Source organism: Pipistrellus hanaki, assembly GCF_964339955.1.
Source record: "Pipistrellus hanaki genome assembly, chromosome: 1".
Classification (NCBI taxonomy): domain Eukaryota; kingdom Metazoa; phylum Chordata; class Mammalia; order Chiroptera; family Vespertilionidae; genus Pipistrellus; species Pipistrellus hanaki.
The window spans coordinates 42,608,781-42,631,830 of NC_140503.1; the positions used below are offsets into that span (position 1 = coordinate 42,608,781).

The following is a 23,050-nucleotide window of genomic DNA, read 5'->3' on the forward strand; positions in this document are numbered from 1 at the left end:
TGAACAGACCATCAAACTTCAGAGGGAAGGGGGGGAGGTAAGAGATCAACCAAAGGACTTGCGTGTATGCATATAAACATAACCAATGGACTCAGTCACTAGGGGGGTGAGGGCATGTGATAGGGACTGGGGGGTGGCCAGGGAGAGGTCAATGGAGGAAAAAGGAGACATATGTAATATTATATGTAATACTTTAAACAATAAAGAATCTATACTAATAAAAGGGTAATAGGCTAATTAGACTTGGAGACCTTCCAGATGTCCTTTTGGACAAAGCCATGGTGGTGGGGCCAAAGCTGTTAGTGGCAATCAGACCAGGCTGGGGGCAGGGGGGAGGGCAGTTGGGGACAAGCAGGCTGGCGGGTGGGGCAGTTGGGGGAGATCAGGTTGGCAGGGGGGCAGTTGAGGGCCATTATGCTAGTGTGGGAGGGGGGAGGGCGGGAGGCAGTTGGGGCTAGAAGGCGGGCAGGCAGAGTAATTAGGGGAGATCAGGCAGGCAGGCAGGTGAGCAGTTAGGAGCCAGCAGTCTTGGATTGTGAGAGGGATGTCCGCCAAGGTGTCCTAGATTGGAGAGGGTGCAGGCTGGGCTGAGGGACACCTTCCCCCCACTCTTCCCCCCGCCTTTGGCATGCATGAATTTCGTGTACCGGATCACTAGTTTTAAAAGAAAATAAACCAGCTGTTAAATCTTGATTAGGTAAGTTGCTCCTATGACCACTATCATTAGAATTTTAGCTTGTGGATAAAATGAAGGCAATGTTGCAGATTCTCATTTGGATGTTGAAGTTCCCTAGAGTAGAGATGAAGAATTTTCCAAGCATAGGAAGGATTCTGGAATAGGAAAGGACTTGAACTGAAATGAACAAATCAACTACTCTTGTAGCTACCTTTATATGTTTGTCATTGTGAAGAATATGACATCATTCTTGTCTTTTAAATCTTAGTTTATTTTTTATTTTTTCAATTACAGTTTATATCCACTATTTTTTTTTATTGTCTAAAATTTTACATATGTCTACTTTTTCCCTTGTTGACCCTCCTCCCTCAGCCAACCACCACCCCAGTGTCTGTGTCCATTGCTTATGCTAATATGCATGCATACAAGTCCTTTGGTTGCTCTCTAACCCTCTCCCCTCCCCTGCCATTTGTCTCTGGATTGATTCTTGATCATCAAATTATGTTGATCATTATATCCCACATATGAGATCATGTGATATTTACCTTTCTCTGACTGGCTTGTTTCACTTAGAATAATGCTCTCCAGTTCCATTCATGCTGTTGCAAATGGTAAAAGTTCCTTCTTTTTTATAGCAGCATAGTATTCCATTGTATTTAATCCATTCATCTGCTGATTACATCCACTATTGTTTTGCATTAGTTTCAGGTGTACAGAATAGTGGTGAGATAATCATATACTTTACAAAATGTTCCCCCTGGTATTTCCAGTACCCATCTGGCACCATACACAGTTATTACAATATCATTGCTATATTTTCTATTCTGTGCTTTAACATCCCCATGAATATTTTGTAACTGCCAATCTGTACTTCTCAATCCCTTCACCAGTCTCTCAACCCTCCTCCCCTCTGGCAACCATCAGTCTGTTCTCTGTATCTGTAGGTCTGTTTCTATTTTATTTGTTTATATTGTTTTGTGATAGTATAACTAGTAACAAGTAGTAGGAATTTGAATTCAGATGTGTGTAATTCCTCTGTAACAAAGCCTTTTTTTTAAATTGAAAAAAAAAACACACACACAGAAAAACAAGATCAAAAAGAGGAGGAATAAGCAATTAAGCCAACTATAGGATAAACATAGTTCCTATGATTAAGCATCCAAGTTAGCTTTAAAGTGTTAACTTTTTTTTCTTTCTGATAGCTAGGTCATAAAGGGAAATTAAAAATTTTATTAACCTGACAGATGTGGCTCAGTGGTTGAGCATTGACCTATGAAGTAGGAGGTCATGGTTCAATTCCCTATCAGGATATATACCCGAGTTACAGGCTTGCCCCCCAGTAGGGTGTGTGCAGAAGGCAGCCAATCAATGATTCTCTCTCATCATTGATGTTCCTATCTTTTCCTCTTCCTTCATCTCTGAAATCAATAAAAAATATATTTTAAAAATTAAAACAGAAAGCAATAATTGGCCAATTTCTGGTACTAGTTTTTCTTTGTAATGGATTTTATAAAAGAGGACACTGATTGCTATTAAAGACATTGCCAGTTGCAACCATTTTTATTATAGCAAAAACACAGTATAGTAGACCTTATTTTTTTTTTAACTGATGCTAAAGACTTAACTTTAAAGTCTAATAAGTGAATTTTGTGAAAGAATTACACTATATTATTTAATCATGACATTTTCTTTGTTTCCCCAAGTACTTTAAGTATAGTATTTAGAAGACTTAAGGAATGGATGTCTAGCCTGCCCATTATGAAGAGCCTACGATTTTTACCACAATAAAGAAGGGAGAAATAAACCATGACTTTTCCCCTATACTTTTGAGGTTATTTTCTCTTTTGAAAGACTAAAAATATCTCTTAAATCTGAGGGAAGTATTGGAAATAAAAGTGTGCAGGCAGGTCCTTTTCCTTCTGGTTAAAGAGCTTTTTTTTAATTTTAATTTTGGGAACAATACAAATTTGCTTTTTCTCAAGAAGATGCTTGGGTTTAAAGACATAAATAAATAAATAAATCCATTAAATGGAACACTAATCAGGTACCTTTGCACTTAATCATTGCTTTCCTGTGGTTTATGTCAACAAAAGTTAATCTGAATTTTTCTTACATTACTTAAATTTTGGTAGGGAAAAGTTATCCTTTAATTATATTATGGGACAGTGCAATTCAAATTTGCAGTAAAATTGATATATTGGCTACATTTAAGGACCAGTTCATGATATCTAATAATATTAACTTTCATTTGATGGTGATGTGTGTGTGTGTGTGTGTGTGTGTGTGTGTGTGTATTTATTTATTTATTTATTTATTTATTTATTTATTTTTAAGGGTTTTATATGACTGGAAAGAAAGATTGAAACAGGGGTGTGAAATTATTCACAGTACTCCCTATGGACGCCCTGCAACTATTAGCGGCAGTACCTCATCACAAAAAATTTATATCACTTACCGAAGAGCCTCTGAAAATATGACTCAGAATACATTGGCTGTCACAGACATATGTATTATTATACCCAGTAAAGGAGAAAGTCCCCCACACACATTCTGCAGAGTCGACAAGAATCTCAATAACAGTATGGTAAGTGATTCTTTTGCACTGATAAAATTAGCCACTGATAAAAAGACCATAATGTAAAATCTTTGTTTGGAAAACAGCATAGCACAATTACTGAATTAAAAACATGTTTTTAAAGATATTAGATATTTTATTTTTAGAAAAGTACTTTAGTTGTACTTTTAAAAGGATCTATGCAAAAAAAAAACAAAAAACTTTTTTAATTGAAATAAAATTTTTTCCCCTATAGCAAAAGTAATGCACTAGCCAAGGTTAAATCCTCCCCCCATTTGTGCACTAGATCCCATATCCTTACCTATTTGAGGACATAACTTCAGGAATTCTCCTTATTTCCTTTCTGAATCATCAATTTTTTCTCTATTGCATGCAAACCATGTTTCTTCCATCTTTATAAAACTTGACCCCCTGATAAATTGTTAACATTTGTTAAATCTTGGTGGTAAGTGGGTGTTTGTTATAGTAGTCTCTTAATATTTAAAAAATATTTCTTAGCCCTGGCCAGTATGGCTTAGTTCAGGGGTCCTCAAACTTTTTAAAGTGGGGGCCAGATCACGGTCCCTCAGAGAGCTGGAGGGCCGGACTATATGAACTACTAGTAATTCCTACTGCGTTCACTGCCCAAAAAACCTGGCGGGCCGGATCAGACTCCTCTGCGGGCCGCATGTGGCCCACGGGCCGTAGTTTGAAGACCCCTGGCTTAGTTGGTTGAGCATCATACTATGCAACAAAAGGTCACTGGTTAGATTCCCAGAGCACATGCCCAGGTTGTGGGTTCAATCCCCAGTTGGGATGCATGCAGAAGGCAATCAGTAGATGTTTCTCACATAGATGTGTGTTTTTCTCTCTATATAATAAATAAAACATTTAAATATATATTCTTTAAGTTTATTTTCTCCATATATTTGTCTCAATGCTATGAATCTGTCCTCATGTACTGGTTTATAGAGGTACTCTATCATGTGTGCACAAACATGTCCTGACTCATTTAACACATATTTATTGAGCATAGCAGGCATGGTTTTAAGTGCTACAGATATAATAGTGAACAATATAAAACCCTTGTCATCATAAAACTTATATTTTAGTGGTGAGAGGTAGATAATAAATAAGAAAATATGCAATATGCCAAATGGTGGTAAGTGCTATGCAGGGAAGAAAAGCAAGAAAGGGGAGATAGGGAGGACTGGGAAGGATAGATGGAGGCTTATTATTGCATACTAGAGGCCTGGTGCATGAAATTCATGCATGGGGGTATGTGTCCCTCAGCCCAGCCTGCACCCTCTCGAAACTGGGACCTCTCACAATCCAGGACTGCTGGCTCCCAACTGCTCGCCTGCCTGCCTTCCTGATTGTCCCTGTTTCTACCTACCAACCTGATCAGCCCCTAACCACTCCCCTGCCAGCCTGATTAATGCCTAACTGCTCTCCTGCCAGCCTGTTTGCCCATACCTGCCTCCTCTGCAGGCTTGGTCACCCCTAACTGCCCTCCCCTGTAGGCCTGGTCCCCCCCAACTGCCCTTCCCTGCAGGCCCAGTCACCCCCAACTTCACACTCTGCTGGCAGGGTTTCTCCCAACTGCTTTCCCCTGCTGGCCATCTTGTGGTGGCCATCTTGTGTCCACATGGAGCAGCCATCTTTGACAACATGGGGGCAGCCATCTTGTGTTGGAGTGATGGTCAATTTGCCAATTTTATATTACTATTTTATATTTTATATTACTCCTTTATTAGATAAGATAGAGGCCTGATGCATGGGAGGGGGGCCAGCTGGTTTGCCCTTAAGGTTGTCCCGGATCAGGGTGGGGCTCCTTGGGGCATGGGGTGGCTGGATGAGGGGCCTGTGGTGGTTTACAGGTCAGCCATGCTCCCCAGAGATCCAAGTGGAAGCCCTGGTATCTGGGATTTATTTATCTTCTATCATTGAAACTTTGTAGCCTTGAGCAGAGGCCAAGGCAGGCCAGGGCAGGCAGAAAGCTTAGTTTCCTCCATCACCGGGGGTAACTCAAACCTCCTGCTCTCTCCATGGCTGCAGCCATCTTAGTTGGGTTAATTTGCATACTTATTTCTGATTGGCTGGTGGGCATGGCTTGTGGGTATGGCAGATGTGTGGTCAATTTGCATATTACTCTTTTATTAGATAGTATAAGGTGATGGAATAATAAAGTAGCCTTTGAGTTAAGGCCTAAAGAAGGTAAGGAAGTGTGCTATGTGAATATATCTGTCACTACCTAATGTCAAGTGGTGATATCTTCCCAAGTTACATCTCCATTTCTCACCTTAGCTCTGTATGATTCTTCATTTGGATGTCTAATAGATTTTTCAAACTTAATATGTCTAAAACTGAATGCCTTTTCTTCATCCCAAAATTTGCTTCAGTCAGTATTCCTCATCTCAGTTACAGATAGGACTAGAAAATTGAAACTCCTTTGGGAGTAGCAGTTATTTAAAACCAATGTATGAGATCATTTAGAGAAAGGAAAGAACATAAGAGATCACATTTAATGATCAGGAAAAGAGAGGATGCTACAAAGAAAACTGAGGGCCATAGCCAGGTGACTCAGTTGGAGTATCATCCCATACACCAAAAGGTTGTGGGTTTGATTGCTTTTAGATTTGATCCTGTTTGGGGTGCATATGAGAGGCAACCAATTGACATTTCTCTTCCCCTTCCTTTCTCTAAAATCAATATTGATATGTATAATCTATCTATCTACCTATCTTTGGGTGAGGTTTTAAAAAAGAAGTCTGAGGGTTGGCCATAAATTTGATGGAATGGGACCTGGAGAATGTGATGCCTGAAAAGCCAAGAAAGAAAATGTTTCAGGAAGGGAGTCATTAGTGGTAACAAAATTTACTGAGAGGTTGAATAAAATGAAAACTAGGAATCAACTACTTTATTTGATTTGGCATCATTAAAGTTGTCAAGGTGTTCTTTTAAGGAATGGTGAAATTAAAACATGTTTTGGGATGGATTCAGGAGAGAATGGGATGTAAGGAAATGTATATGGCAAATTACTACTCAAGATTTGGTATAAAGAGCTGCAGAAAAATATGGCAGTATCTGAAAGGGGTTATGGAATCAAATGGAAGGTATACATACTAGTAGATAATTCTTAGATTATCCACTTCTGCCCAAATTTTGGACTTAGCATAAAATCCAAATTTTTGTGGCTTATTTTTGTTTTATAGGGTCAGAGTTTCATGTTATGCTTTTGCTAGGAAAAAATATATTAAATTTTACTTCTGAGAAAAAAGTGTACAGTAACTCTAATAAGGTGCTCACAAAACAACCAACTGAAATAGCTTACAGAGAGCAATCTTTTACATCTTAGATAATACGTACTAGAAAGATTAAAGATACTCCATTTTATTAAGTTATTACCTTTTAAAATTAATGGTATTTTCTTTTTTTATTTCAGTGGGGATCCGCAGTATACTTATGTTATAAAAAATCAGTGGCAAAAACTAACACTATATCTTACAAAGCTGGTAAGTAGAATTTTTCATGGATTAATGTATAGTTATATATAAATGTTTTATTAGGGCCAATAATATTAAAATAAAACCCATCTTACAGTGTGTTAGCATCAGGACTGTAACCTCTCTTTTGGTTCTGTTTTGTTGTCATCCATACAGTTAATGAAAGATTAATGTTAAAAGAAAGCATGATTTTTTAAACATCAGGTATAAATAAATAAGTAGAAATTCTCTTTAAGTTTTTAAATCAGTAGAAAATGGGGGAAAGTGTTTTCTAGTTAAATTAATGCTTCTTTAATATATCAAATTTAGTCAAATTTATAGTTCATATGTAATTGTGTCATAATAATCTGAGATATTATAAGCTAATTTGTGATTCTATAATACATAACTGAAATTCCAAAAACCTCAAAATAACAAACATTCTCATCTTATTTTCAGAGTAGATTCAGTCTTTTAAATAATACTAGAGACCCAGTGCATGAAATTTGTACACATATTAGTCTTTTTTTATATGTAGTTTTAAAATCAAGTCCTAGACTATTACTTTCTGTTCTAACTTTGATTTTTTTAAAGATCTATATACAATTTATCACTATTTCTGAACTACTTAAAGCCCATACTCTGTAGCCTTATGACCTAAGAGAGTAGTAGACAATTAACTGTAGACCCTCATGGGATCTACTGGTTGGCCAGCATATAATTAGACAATTTGAGAACTGCCTTGGCCCTTCGTATATCTAGTTCATCTCACTTTATAAATGAGAAAAGCAGTCTTACAGGTATATGATTTGTTCAGAATCACATAGATATTAGTGACAAACCAGCCACTGGTATTCCTAATTTATCATTTTGCTTTTAAGATCATATCTAGTGATGGTTTCCACTTGACTTTTACTATTCAAGTTCAGGGAACCTATTTGCTATTTCTAGTCTCACAAAATCCAGTACAAGACTCTGCTGGAGGTTGTGTTCAATAGAAGATTTCTGGACCACTTTCTAAACTAGTCCATTTAATATGAAATCATAGGCCACTTGAAACGCTATCTTCATAGAAGTTGGGGTTATTCAGAAGCAGGATTTGAGTTGATACTATTCTGAAGACATTGTTAATATGTGACTCTTCTATTTTTATTAGTATTTTTCTTGTATTTGTGTTAGAAGTTATGTATGTATTCCTATAAAACATCTGTTTTAATGTGTAAAACACCCTGAGAGAAAGTTATTGAGAACTGGTGAAATGGATATATGCAAGTAACCATATTGAAAAAATTAAAAAATAGTATATTCATGTGCTTTAAGGTGGTAGTTTGACCACAAACTGAATTTTTTAATATTTGTGTATCCTATATAATAAAAGGCTAATATGCAAACGACCAAATGGTGGAATGACTGGTCACTATGATGAGTGCTGACAACCACGGGCAGACACTCAATGCAGGAGCTGCCCCATGGTGGTCAGTGTGCTCCCACAGGGGAACTCCATTCAGCCAGAAGCTCAGCTCAAGTCTCTCCTGCCTCCGTGGCAATGCCAGGGCTCCAGCACTGCGAGACGCTGAGGAACCCCTTCCCTAAGTGCACAAATTTCGAGCACCGGACCTCTAGTTTATGTACATTTCTTTAGAATAATCTTTTCTCGTTCGCCTTACTTAGTCTTTGTGGATGAAGCTTGAGAAATATTAAGCAGTTAATATGAATCACCATATTTGAGGATTAAAATCTACATAAATCCTACTGAAGCATTCAATTATTTGATGAACATACAGGATGGAGCCAAAGGAGGTTCACAGTTGTTCATATGGAAAATAATGCATTAATTAATAAATAATAATACAAGAATAAACTCTGTTTTGCATACTCACAAATGTAAACCTACTTTTGCCTCACCCAGTGTATGTAATGTTTTGAACTTTGAAATGTGTTAAATAAAGCATTTCAGCATCATTTAAATTACAAGCACCTAATTCAAGAGATGATAACCTAATATTTATTGTTGTTTTTGTAGGTCTAATTTGTAGATATCCTCAAGAAGATTATGAGTCATTCTCACTCCCAGAATCTGTCCCCCTATTTTGTTTACCAATGGGTGCAACTATTGAATGTTGGCCATCAAATAGCAAATACCCTCTCCCTATATTTTCTACATTTGTGTTAACTGGAGCCTCAGCTGAAAAGGTACTATGTGTTTTAACAAATTATATCAGGAAATTCTTGTACATTTTAAATTTAAATTTTATATAGTGCAAGGAACAGTGAGAAAACATGACTGATTAAATTGAATCTATAATGCACACCTCTTTTATTTGGTTAAAGTAACTATATCCAGGGACATAGGAAAAGAGAGTTTTCATGCTGTCCCATGTACCCAAATGTTTTCTTGTGAATTTGGTGAAAGATTTTTTAATTGTCAAATAATGATCCTTCATTGATTTATTTTTTGTAATATAGAAGCTTTGAAAATAATATAAAAGACATTATTAATAATCAATGTTATTTAGAATCATAGACTGTTATAGTTGGAAGGGACCTTGGAAATTTAGTCTGATGCTCTCTTTTTGTAGATTGAGAAATTGAGATCACAGAAATTCAGTGAATTGCCTAAAGTTGGAATTTGTATTTCCCTATCTAAAATTGTCCCACTATCTACTAAATAATAGTTCTTAATCATTTTCTTATAGAGAATATTGATATAATTTATTTCACTTTCTATGAAACAAATACAATTTAATTGAAACACCTTTTTGAAAAAATATAGAGATGTGAGAATAGCACTTGTGTAGTTTTAAATTTTTATTTTATTTTTTAATGTATTTCAAGAAAGCAAAGAGTGATGTCTGTTCACTACAATGTTCCTGGCACCTTGCCTAACGCATAGGCATATAGTGGTTCATAGTGGCCTGGCTCACCCATTAAATATTTAACTAATTACATGATTTGAATAAATGATATAAGGTGTATTTAGTAAATAAATTACTTGTATTCCAGGTCTATGGTGCTGCTATTCAGTTTTATGAACCATATCCCGAGGAGAATCTCACAGAAAAACAGAGACTTCTATTGGGTTTAGCATCATCGGCAGATGGGAAGTCTGACAGTTCCAAAACAGTTCACACTAATAAATGCATCTGTCTTCTTTCTCACTGGCCTTTTTTTGATGCATTCAGGAAGTTTCTGACTTTTTTGTATCGTTATTCCATCTCTGGCCCTCATGTGCTTCCAATTGAGAAGTAAGTTAGAAACTTTCTTGGTTCAAAATGTGGCAGATTTTCTTTTATGTGTGGTATATTTGTACTTATAATTGAATTTTACTGGTAAATTTTATATGGAAACTAGGTTTGTCAGGAGTTATTTGAAAAAAAAAAAAAGAGTTTGATGATTTCAACCAGGAATATTTCTCTATTATACTTTTACAGTCATGCTATTTTAAGTAGCTTTATCTCTAACAAAATAAGTGTTTCATTTAAAAAATATATATGTATTTTTTATTGATTTCAGAGAGGACAGGAGAGAGAGAGATAGAAGCATCAGTGATGAGAGAATCATTGATCAGCTGCCTCCTGCACACCCTCTACTAGGAATCAACACGCATCACAGGCATGTGCCCTGACTGGGAATCAAACCATGACCTCCTGATTTATAGATTGACATCCAACCACTGAGCTATACTGGCAGGGCAGTGTTTCATTTTTTGATGTTCTTGTGAAGTTTGGAAATCCTAATTAGAATTGTAAAACATAGTTTTATAATTTTTATTTTGCATATAATTTGGGTTTATTATGGACTTTTTAAAATATTCCTATTTTTAGATGTAATGAATTTAAAGGAAAAATCAGACAAGTGCTTTCTTTTAAAAATTTTAGTAATTTAAGGTCATTAAAATAAATGAATAATTTTTTATGTATAAGATCTGATGTAAATGAGATCTAAATATCTCTAATGTCTGACTATTATTTATTTTCTTTTAAAAATAGATTTTTTATTGATTTCAGAAAGGAAGTGAGAGAGAGAGAGATAGAAACATCAATGATGAAAAAGAATCATTGATTGGCTGCCTCCTGCATACTCCCCACTGGGAATCTAACTGGGAATATGACTTTTTGATCCATAGGTTGATGCTCAACCACTGAGCTAAACCAGCAGAGAGGACTGTTTGTTTTATACCATCAATCACTTAAGCTCTTTTGTGTTCTTAGGCAGAATTCTCTGACTCAAATGACAGTTGGAAAGTGATAGAATTATCATAAGTACATTGGTGTACAGGATTATTCTTTAATTTTTTCTTGCACTTTTCTAGTGTCAGTATTCCGGTGCAGTTCTCAGGTTTTTTAATCTCAGGACCCCTTTATACTTTTAACAACTGAGTACCCTCGAAGAGCTTTATATCTGTTGATATTTACTATAGTAGAAATTAAAACTGAAAACTTAAAAATATACTAATTTATTTTTAAAAATAATAAACCCAATACATGCTAACATAATTTTTTTTTAAATAGCTGTTTTTCAAAACAAAAAGTTAGAGAGTGACACTATTTTACATTTTTATAAACCCAATATCTGGATTAATTGAACACAGGTAGATTCTCATGTGTGCTTCTGTATTTAATATGTTGCAAAATGTTGCTTGGGTCAAGTACATGAATCTGACCTTATGCAGATAAGTGGGTGGGAAAGATAAGTAAGTGCACATTTGAATAGCCTGTTCATAAAATTGTGAACAGGCTATTCTTTTTGTTACTGCACCCAGACATGACAAGTAGAGTTTATTATAGGGGTTAGCAGATATTTGGTTCTTTCTAAAACATCCATGGAGATATTTAGTCCACGTTGACCCATCTGTCTACCCCATGTGCCATTACTAGCTGGTTACTGAGACAAGAAGGATTATTATCGGCAATACAGCTACAACACATTTATAAGATCAATAAAATTTGATAGTATTTCTTATGTGTCAATCCTATAAAACCAAAATTACAAATAACTGTTAGGGGCTATCTGAACCTGAAGACATTTTCTAAGCGTGGACATTTTTGACAGGACCAAATATAAAGAACAATTTGTCATGTACCATATATGCTCATGGATGTTTTTCATAGAACCAAATATTAAGGACCTTTTGGCATGAACTAAATGTTGCTGTGGACTCAGTTGTACAAATGCTTTTCTTCAAGACAACCATTGTACTGCTATGCACAGCAGAAGTGTTTTATACATACTTCCCCTTCCATTACAGATTATTATTATTTTTAATATACTTATTGTTTCAAAGAGAAAGGGAGAGGGGGAGAGAGAGATGGAAACATCAGTGATGAGAGAGAATCTATGATTGGCTGCCTCCTGCATGGGGATCAGGCCTGCAACCCGGGCATGTGCCCTTGACCAGAATTAAACCCAGGACCCTGTAGTCCGCAGGCCAACACTCTATCCACTGAGCCAAACCAGCCAAGGCCACAAATTATTATTTTTTTCTCAAATACACTGAAGCCCTGGCCAATATGGCTCAATTGGAGCGTGGTCCCATACCCCAGAAGGTGGCAGTTTCGATTTTCAGTCAGGGCACTCATACGGGAGGCAATTGATGTTTCTCTCTCACATTAATGCCTGTGTCTCTCAAATTCAATCAACATATCCTCTCATGAGGATTAAAAAAAAAAATAGTTTTGTCTTTGCAGATCCTCCATGGATGGGTTTTGGAGATTTTTAGATTTTTAGATGTTCATGGAGTACACTTTGTTTTCTGCTGTCCTAACGACTTAAGATAATTCAAGCAAAAGTGTGTTCTGGAACTCATTCCCCTTATCTTTTTTTCTTAGGTTGTGAGTACCTTTATGGTATAAAGTGGTAGTGTAATATGCTTTTTTTATAATTCCCAAAATGTCTGGCAGTGTCTTATACATAGCAAGCAGTCAAAACATGTTTGTAAAATTAATACATTTCTCTTTTAATGTTCTCTATCCTGTTGAAATTACCCCAGTTCTGAAACAAAGATGATTTTGAAATAATATTTAAGAGAAAAGTAATAAAATAACTTTTTCTAAAAAAAAAAAAAAAAGGATTTTTCACTAATGTTTCCTTTTTTCTTTTTCATGGTGCTCAAAGACAAAACACGTCAGTCTCAGTTTTTATTTATTTCTAGAAAAAAACAAACTCAAAACCTATTATTAATAGAAAGTACAGGCATTCCTTGGAGATATTGCGATTTCCAACCCAGATCACTGTAATAAAGCAAGTATTGCAATAAAGTGAGTCATAATCTTTTTGCTGGTGGAGAGTCTTGCATTTAGTTTGTAAAGAACACATCTATAAAGTTGTAAAGTGACGTGCAATAAAACAAGATGTGTCTGTATATTGTTCATCTTTTAGAAATAGTTCACATTTTTCTAAAGCACTCTAAATGGTGTTTCATTTTTAAAATATGACTAAAGTATATATTACAAATATACTGTCCACATCTCTTATATGTTGTATATTATGTACGTAGGGAGAGGTAAAATGGCTTTTGAGATATTCATGACATAAACATTGTTGAATGTGAACAACTATTAATATGAGAAGCTATTGAATTTAGGTAGAAGCAACTTTAATGGGACAAACATTTTTTGGTTGTTTGTTCACTTGTTTTCATAGTAGCAGAGATTACAAAATTATAGGTTCACAGAGCTTTTGACTTAACTTGGACTTATGATGACATGTTGACCTTTGTAGCATATGGCACTCACTTTGATCAATTGGTTTTTTGTTTGTTTGTTTTTAAGGCATATTTCTCATTTTATGCATAAAGTTCCTTTTCCATCTCCTCAGAGACCACGGATTTTAGTTCAGGTAAGATTTTCTTGATGTAAGTGTTGGCTCTGTCAAAATGTAACATAAGAATAAAAATTTTAAATGGGAAAAAAATGAGATTGAAAGAGAACAAGATGCTAATTTATTTTGGAGTTTGGGCCCTTATTGACAACTAACTTTTCTTTCTTAAATAAAGAATTGCAGAGTTAAAGAAGTATGAGGCAGTAGACATATTGAATACAAAAAAAAAGGAACTTATTTTCTTAAATTTGTTCTGTGTTTGAAAGTTTCTCTATGGTTTTGGCATTGGTCCCTAGGATATTACAATATACAGAAGGGAAAGTTGTATATTTTTCTATATTGCAGGAAGGAATGCTCATACCTTTGTGAAGGGGGAAGATTAAAATGAACATAAATTATTTCCCCCTCTCTTTTTCCCAATTGACTTTCTTCTTCTTTTTCCTTTTAATATTTATTGTTGAAAGTATTCTATAGATCCTCCCCCCACCCCATTAACCTCTTCCAGCCTGCAACTTTCTTCTCTTGTTCATATTTGTTTTTGTTTATACTCTTGATATGTAAATTTCTGCTTATTTAATCATCATTTATGAAGTGATTTACATTAAGACATTTTCATATAACATCACTATGTGTGCTGCACTAAATCTGTCACAGCCATTATTGGAATATCATTCAAAATTAGAAATCATTTGACAAATAGATATTTACAAACTTGTAAAAATCTTCATAAATTTGAAAATGTAGATAAAAATAACTGCATTATTATACTAATACAGAAAAATATCATTTGATAAGTTTTATCATCAGTCTGCGCATATATATATATATATATATATATATATATATATAAATTCTGTCTTACTTCTTGGTATTTAGTGCCAGATAATATATGTAGCAGTCAGTTTGAATACACATAAAACATTTGTTTTATGGCAAGTTTTTTCTGGTGAGGACCAAAAAGTAAATATCTTAGTGTTTACAAGCCATTTGATCTCAGCCCTGTTGTTATTACACAAAATCAGCTAGAGATAATATGTAAATGATGAGTTCTTATAAAAACAGGTGGCCTTGGATTTGCCCTGGAGGCCATGGATTTGCTAACTCTGGTTTTATGGTATTAAATTAATAATTTTGTCTTTCAATAGAGATTTGTTAAAATGGCATTAGGAAAACATTGAGGAATAGAAGAAAAGATAGAGGGTTTAGAATGGAAGAGTTAGTAGTCAGAAGAGGTCAGTAATCAAGACATCTTCAGGATCTTAGTAAATGATTATACTCATGAATGAATATATTGAAACATCACCATCATTAATCTGTATGTTTTTACCAGAAAGTGGTATTTAAAGTTTATCTTTGTATTTCAAATACTTTGTTTTAAATCCTCTTTCAGTTATCACCACACGATAATCTGATCCTCAGTCAGCCAGTTTCTTCGCCTCTTCCACTAAGGCAAGTAAAACTTCCTTTCTGTTTATTTCTCTAAAACTAGTGTGAGCTCAAATAACATTCAAGTATTTTCTCTCTTTCCTAAGTAAAATTTCAAATGTTGACGTAAATATTTTCATTTAACTCTTTTTTCATCTAAATTCCATTTACTTAATATTTAGGTTAATGTTCTTAAAAAAAAAAAAAAAGAAAAAGAAAGATTTTTGAGGTAGTGTTTGGTATTTTGTGTATCCATTTGTTAAGTACTATTACATAAATAGGTATATATGTGTGTAGATTATGAAACAGTTATTTTTAGCTTTAAATACTCTCTGAAGAACATTCAATGTAAGTAACTTTCCATTTAATCTCAAAATAAAAAGATCCCTATAAATATTAAACCGTGGAGTAGAACAATGTCTTTCATCACCTTAAGAATTCAGAGGAATTATGAAATATATATTTTTTCTGTGGTTTCATTTCTTGAAATTTAATTAGCTGTATAATTATTTTGCAGAGAAATAGCTACAATATAATTAGGTTATTTTGTAGCACACATCTAAGGGAGAAAAGCTGCCATCCTTGTCATTAATTTTGTAAAAATTGCAGATTATTTCATCATTAGGTCTTGGCCCAGAGTGATCAGTGTTTTCTTAACCTTTGTTTAAACCAAAAATAAACTAGAAATACTGACTGAAACTATATTAAAATGATTCTAAATTCACAAGAACTTTTTGTTCTTGTTGTTATTAACAGCTTTTTTGCTATATATTTCACTTATTAAACAATTCACTCAATTATTATAAATTGTACAATCTACTGATTATATTTACAGAATTTTGCAACTGTCACTATAATCATTTTTAGAACATTTTAATCTCTCTACAAAGAAATCCTGTATGCGTTAGCAGTTTACCTTCCCTATTTCTCCCATCCCTACACACACAAACACATGCACCTCCCCAACCCTTGGCAATAGCTAATCTGTTTCTGTCTCCACAGGTGTGCCTATTCTAACTATTTCATATAAATGGAATCATATAATATTTGACCTTTTGTGTTTAGTTTCTTTCACTTAGCATAATGTTTCCAAGGTTCATCCATGACGTAGTATGTATCAGTACTTCGTTTCTTTTTAGTTCCAACAAATATTTCAGTATATGAATATACTATATATTATTTATCCATTCATCAGTTGATAGGCTTTTTGGCTACTATGAATAATGCTGCTATGAACATGCACAAGATCTTTGTGGACATATGTTTTCATTTCTCCAAGAGACTTTTGTTACTCATTTTGCTTTATTTAAAAAAAATCCAGCGAAGCCAATTATTTAGCACTAGAGGCCTGATACATGAAATCATGCAAGAGTTGGCCTTCCTTCCCCTGGCTGCTGACACCTGCTTCCCTCTGGCACCGGGATCTGGGCTTCCCTTGCTGCCCCGGCTTTGTCTAGAAGGATGTCCAGTCTAATTAGCATATTTCACTTTTATTATTATAGATGTTATGCTTTTATTATTATAGATTACAGAGACAAAATACTGGTTGGCTTACAAAGCTATTTACTTGTTAGTATTTTGTTACTATAAAGATGTATAAGTGATTTTTAAAAAAATATATCTTTATTGATTTTGGACAGGAAGGGAGAGGGGGAGGAAGAGGGAGAAAGAAGCAGCAATGATGAGAGAGAATCATTGATCATCTGCTCCCTGTACAACCTGCAAGGGGGATCTAGCCAGTAACCCAGGCATGTACCCTGACCAGGAATCAAACCATAATCTCCTGGTTCATAGGTCTATGCTCAACCACTTAGATATCTAAGTTTTGGTTATGAATTTGCTTTGTATTTATATCATCACTTGATAGCTCTTGATTTCATATTACTATTATTACAATATAAAATAATTATCTACTTGTAATAATATGTGTATTTAACTTAAGGGAGGTGGACCTGTAAGTCATGTAGCTTTTTTTTATTATTATTACAGTGGAAGATGAGCCAAAACGTTCATTGAAGATTTGCTTTCAATCAAAGTATACCTGTTATAAATTAAATTCTTTATTTGGACATTACCTACACGGTAGATCTTCATATATAAAATAAAGCAGATGATTTTTCATTTTCCATAATGAATACAATGCAGAAGAATTCAATGATTTTGAAACCTCATAAAGCATCATTGTTTTTAGTGTTTCTGATGCAGTTTTCCCTACATAAGATCAGCAATCACATTTAAAGTTGAATATATAATACAGATTCTACCCTAATCATGAATTTTATTCATTATTTTGTGTAATGAGGTCATTGGATCTATATCTTATTAATTATCTTATTTTTGTTTGGGTTGACAGTGGTGGCAAGTTTTCAACACTACTTCAGAATCTAGGCCCTGAAAATGCTGTGACACTACTGGTGTTTGCAGTAACAGAACATAAGATTCTCATCCATTCCTTACGGCCTTCTGTGCTTACTAGTGTGACGGAAGCATTAGTGTCTGTGAGTATCACCATTTCTAATTATGAAAATATGTGATTTAAAGCTATTTTAATTCAAAGTGTAATGAATTTTAATGTTGTAAAAATAATTTAAATTTTCTGACCATTGACACTAGTTATAATTATTTAATTCAGTTTTAATTATTAAGCATTAGACTTTAAGTCTAAATATTTAAAATATAATTTTTGTGCTTGCTGATAAATTATGCTCAGTGTCAAATAGCTAAATATTCTTTAATTTTTTGTTTATCCAAGATGATATTCCCTTTTCACTGGCCATGCCCGTATGTTCCTCTCTGCCCACTGGCTCTAGCCGATGTCTTGAGTGCACCATGTCCATTCATAGTAGGAATTGATTCAAGATATTTTGATCTCTATGACCCTCCACCAGATGTTAGTTGTGTTGACCTAGATACCAACACCATTTCTCAGTAAGTATATTTTACTGATTCTACACCCACAAATTTTACTTCATAGTCTGTGTGTATCATTGTTTATTTTATGAATGCTTATTAGAATTTCCCTTTAGCTATATTGTTTTTGTGTTTGGGATTAATACCATCTTTGAATAAGCTCTTACTATATACAGTGGGATAGATTTAGGACATAAGAAAATGTACCTTTCATCCTTAGCTTTTTAAATATTAAAAAAATATATATAATCTTATGCTTACCTAGAAATTTAGCAGAAGGGACATTGAGGTTAGAAATAGAAAAAAATTTATTTCCCTTTAGTCAAATGAGTATGGGTGAAACAAATTGAATTGAAATACTATTCCTTGATTAGTATTTCAATCCTGTTTCTAGTATAGTGTAATCCTATTTGGAATACTGATACTTCATATCAAAATTAATGTAATGTTTTTAAATTTTTAAATAACTTAAAAAAATTTTTATTGTTCACTCTATCACAGATGTCCCCTATTCCCTCCCCCCTTTTGTCCACCTCCATTCAGCCCCGCCCCACCTCCTTTGGCCCTCATCACACTATTGTCTGTGTCCATAGGCTCTGTGTATATATATTCTTTTTAAAAAAATATATATTTTATTGATTTTTTACAGAGAGGAAGAGAGAGAGATAGAGAGTTAGAAACATCGATGAGAGGGAATCACCGATCAGCTGCCTCTTGCACACCCCCTACTGGGGATGTGCCCTCAACCAAGGTACATGCCCCTGACCAGACTTGAACCCGGAACCTTTCAGTCCACAGGCCGATGCTCTATCCACTGAGCCAAACCGGTTTCGGCAGTGTATATATATATTCTTTAGCTGGTCCCTTCACCTTCCTTTATCCAGTCCTTCTAGCCCCCACCTCTGTCATTAAATCACTTTTAACTTTTATATCCTAGGAGTTTAAGGATTTTATAAGATTCTCTCTTTTATTGAAATAATATTTAAGTTTTACTATTAGAGCTGTATATTTTCATCTTTTTAATAATTGTTTCTCTTAATATCCCTTATTTTCAGTTTAATCATACTTATGCTATTCAGGAAAGAGGAAATTGATGCAGTGTCCACATTAAATCCACAGGACATGCTTAAAATAATTATCAGTAAAGCCCAAAAGCTAGTATGCCTTTTATAACTTATGTATATGTGAAATAGGTTTTCTTCATTTTAAAATATGCATGTGTTATATTAAAGCTTTTTAATTTAATCTTGAAATCTTACATTAATTCTAATTTTGTCATATGTCAAAACTTCAAATACCTCCTAAATCATCAGAAAAGTTTAGCAAAAAAATAATTTTCTACTATAAAACATGTCTACTGTCAAAAAGCTTTTATTCAGAGAAAGCCTAATCAAGAAATATGGGATGTACTTGGTATGTAAAAGCCATTTTACTTATGGGATAAATAGAGTAAAAAATTATTTACTAGGAATATTTAATTATTTACTCAGAATATTTAACTCTTTAAATATCAAAGTAGTATCTCTTTTCTTTGCCATTTGTTAATGTTACATGATATAATGTTTTTAAAAATTGAAATTAAGGATGGTAAATGAGTATATACTAGGTTTATTTTGGTGATAAATTACATTTCTCTCTTTTTATACTTCCTCTCAATTTGTTAAAAGAATTTTTTTAATCTTCACCTAAGGATTATTTTAGAGAGAGCGGAAGGGAGGGAGAAAGAGAGAAATATTCAATGTGAGAGAGAAACATAAATTGGTTGTCTCCTGAATGTGCCCCAACCTATATATGGACCCTGACTGGGAATCGAACCAGCAACCTTTGGGTGCATGGGAAGATGCTTCAGCCAACTGAGCCATACCAGCCATGGCTAACAGAATTTTTAATTATTATTTTATCTTTCTGTTTTGATCACTAATGAATTAAAGAATCAAAGAAACATGAGTCTTTGCATTCTTTAGTATTCTTCCTTCTTGATATCATCCTTATAAAACTGGGAACACTAAACTAATAAACTAACAGCTTTTGACCTTCCTTCATCCAGAATTTCTGGATCCTCAACCTGAAATTTGAAAGAAAAACAAATTCTGAATATGGAATTTTTGGTTTCCTTTTCCCTCTCTGTAATATAATACAGAGTATATTATTAATGTAAAGAATCTGAAAGAAGGGCAATTAGAATCTGATATGTACTAGTCATAAAGCTTTATGCATAGCCTTAGTTGTCTCATATTATTCTCTTTATTTTGCGAGGTAGTTTCTATTAGCCCTGTGACAGAAGAAAACCAAAGCTTAGATTTTTAAGTCATTTATCAAAAGGCACATAATTTATACTGCCAGAACTGGATTTTTGAAACTATCACTGTCTGACTCCAAACTAATATATCTATCACTAATTATTAGCTAATTATTTATGTAATAGTTACCTTGTGAATGATGTTACTATGGATGCAAATGCAGAGAGCTATCATAGAATCAAATTCAGATACCAAATTAACCTGTCCTAGTCAGCCAAGTTTTAAACTGAAGATATCAAGCATTAGAGAAGGAAATTAATTATTTGATGTAAATAATTAGATTTAATGAAATGATAAGATACTTTTCATTCATTTATGCTACATCTTGAATACTTCCTTTGCTAGGCACTGGGAATAAAAAGGTAAACCAAGTACACTCCCTTTTCTTAAGTTGCTCATAATCTAATCTAAGGCAGGCATGCATATAGTGAATAAGACACAGTGGGAGTACTGTGTTGCAAAGTTTTATCAAAAAAATAATGTAAATATTGTTTTTATGTCGTGTTCTCATTGTAATGTAGGATTACATGCTCCTGGTCACATTATCTATAATAATAAAAGCGTAATATGCTAACTAGACCAGACAGCCAAACGACTTTCCAGACAAAGCCAGGGCTGCAAGGACCAAGGCAAGCCACCACAGCTGTGAGGCCTAGCCCCTTGCACAAATTTTGTGCGTCAGGCTTCTAGTAAATGAAATAAAACCTTCATGGCAGGACACCTGCAATTTGATCTTGCCCTATCTATATACTTTTTTTAATATTTATTTTTATTGATTTTTTACAGAGAGGAACGGAGAGGGATAGAGAGTTAGAAACATCGATGAGAGAGTCATTGATCAGCTGCCTCTTGCACACCCTCTACTGGGGATATGCCTGCAACCAAGGTACATGCCCTTGACTGGAATCAAACCCTGGACCCTTCAGTATGCAGGCCGACGCTCCTATCTATATTTTTATTCTCATTTGTGGAAAGATAGGATAGATTCCAAGACAGTTGTTCTTTGTCTGCTTAAGCTTTCCCATCTACTCTTTTTTCGTCGTTTAATTTTCAAAGTGATATTTGTCCTTTTGTTCTGTGGGAAGTTTAGGGAACATTGGGGGGAAAAAGTTCAGCAAGTTTCACTGCACACCTGTGCTATATCGTTATGTTTGGTGGTTAAAACATGAGTGATGTACTTTTCTTCTTTTTCTGTACATTTTTCAAGTTTTCTAAAATGAGTATTCATTGCTATTGAAATTTCAAAAAAAGATTTAATAAAGAGTGGAATAAACAAAGTTATAGTTAAGTCCAAAACCTTTATGGTATTTTATGACCATTTTTTTTTTCCTCCTACCCCATATGTAGTTTAAAGAGCAACTAACTGTTGCCATAGTGGTACTAAAGGAGATTATAGAAGTTTGTCATAGAAACAAAGATACCACTTTTTCCCCCCCTAAAGATACCACTTTATTGACTATGAATATAAAATAATCACATATTCTATTTTATAGTTATAAAAGTATTTTGGAATGTTCTAGTTTATTCAATTAAGTTAATATTATAGATTATTTCTTTTCTAAAGGAAACAAAATAATTTTTCTTTTAGGAAACTAAAAAACAGTATTTATGTCAAAGTATTTTGATAAGCTTATTGAAAGTTTTCTAATCCATAACAAAAAAAATCCACATAGTAGGATTTTCCCAGTATTTAGGTATTTAAAGACTCTTAAGTGGAGTTTAAGAGTAATGACCATCACATTAAATTTGGTAGTGATGGGCATGATTCCAGTGCACATGCAATGTACTCAATACCAACATAATTACAAATATTTGAGCTATATTTATTGCAGGGTTTCATCCTTATATAAATTACTCTTTAATATTCAACATTCCAATTTACCCCAGTAATAGTTTTCTCCTATTAACTAGAATATTTTGTTAAATGTTTTCTTTTTCGTTCAATGTGTTTTCTCTTTTTTCTTTTTTATATAATTAAGTATATATTTTCCCTTCCCCCACAAAAAAAAAGTTCATCTAACAAATATATTATTTTTGCCATTTAATCTCAGAACTGGTGACAAGAAAAATGTAGCCTGGAAGATACTTCCAAAGAAACCATGTAAACATCTGATGAACACACTGAATAATTTGTACCAGCAATTGGCAAAATGTAAGTGTCTAAATTAATTAAAGGAAGTAATTTAATCTGAGAAAAGAACTCCAGTTACTTTGCTGTACTTATAAAAAGTTTATCTAAAGGCGAGTATTTTTACAGTCTTAAAGGCAAATGAGTATATAGGCAGAATTTGTTAGAAGCTAAATGGGAGATTTATTTTTGATATCACTTTTTTATAGAACCATTTTAGAATAATAAAATTCAAAAAGAAGTTAAGCTGGTTGTTTTCTTTAATCTTACTGTTATTGAAACACCATGGAAAAACTAAGCATTTATTGCTTGTATATTTTCTTCACACATGGAATAGAAAGTTAGGTTTGAATATATTAGATGGTTTCAGTTACATTAGAAAATGTTAATTTCCAATAGGGTGAGAGCTAGGTCATTTGCTTTTCACCTACTGTGCTTTCTTCAAATAATTTGAAAATAGAAACTTGCTGCAAGCATTAGGAAATTAATCAAAATGTAAATTGATTAGAATATAGAATATTTCAGTAAAAGCTATGTAAGAATATCTTGACAGTGATCCAGAATTCAAAGAATTAAACCTTCATTTATCTAATCCTCTTGGTATTTTATAGTAACTGTCTATTCAGGGCAGTACTTACTGTATGAAAAATGGTCAGTAATTGTGTAGCAATATTTGAGGTTCTCATTTATGTAGTAGATAAAATATAAGCATAGGAAATGGCTTATAACCTGTAGTATATATGGAAGAGGACA

General features: G+C 33.8%; 1 protein-coding gene across 9 annotated transcripts in view; it reads left to right on the forward strand.

Moving 5' to 3' along the window:
- The window catches only part of DENND4A (DENN domain containing 4A), a 109,220-nt gene that overhangs the window by 48,755 nt on the left and 37,415 nt on the right, over positions 1-23,050 (forward strand). For 8 of the 9 annotated variants that reach the window (XM_084886473.1, XM_084886472.1, XM_084886476.1 and 5 more), the window contains 9 exons: positions 3,011-3,260; positions 6,676-6,745; positions 8,739-8,908; positions 9,719-9,960; positions 13,486-13,552; positions 14,925-14,983; positions 17,313-17,457; positions 17,712-17,887; positions 22,221-22,321. In XM_084886473.1, the coding sequence (XP_084742599.1) occupies positions 3,011-3,260; positions 6,676-6,745; positions 8,739-8,908; positions 9,719-9,960; positions 13,486-13,552; positions 14,925-14,983; positions 17,313-17,457; positions 17,712-17,887; positions 22,221-22,321 (1,280 nt within the window). The remainder of the gene's footprint in view (positions 1-3,010; positions 3,261-6,675; positions 6,746-8,738; positions 8,909-9,718; positions 9,961-13,485; positions 13,553-14,924; positions 14,984-17,312; positions 17,458-17,711; positions 17,888-22,220; positions 22,322-23,050) is intronic. The other variant, XM_084886480.1, reaches the window with a different exon arrangement.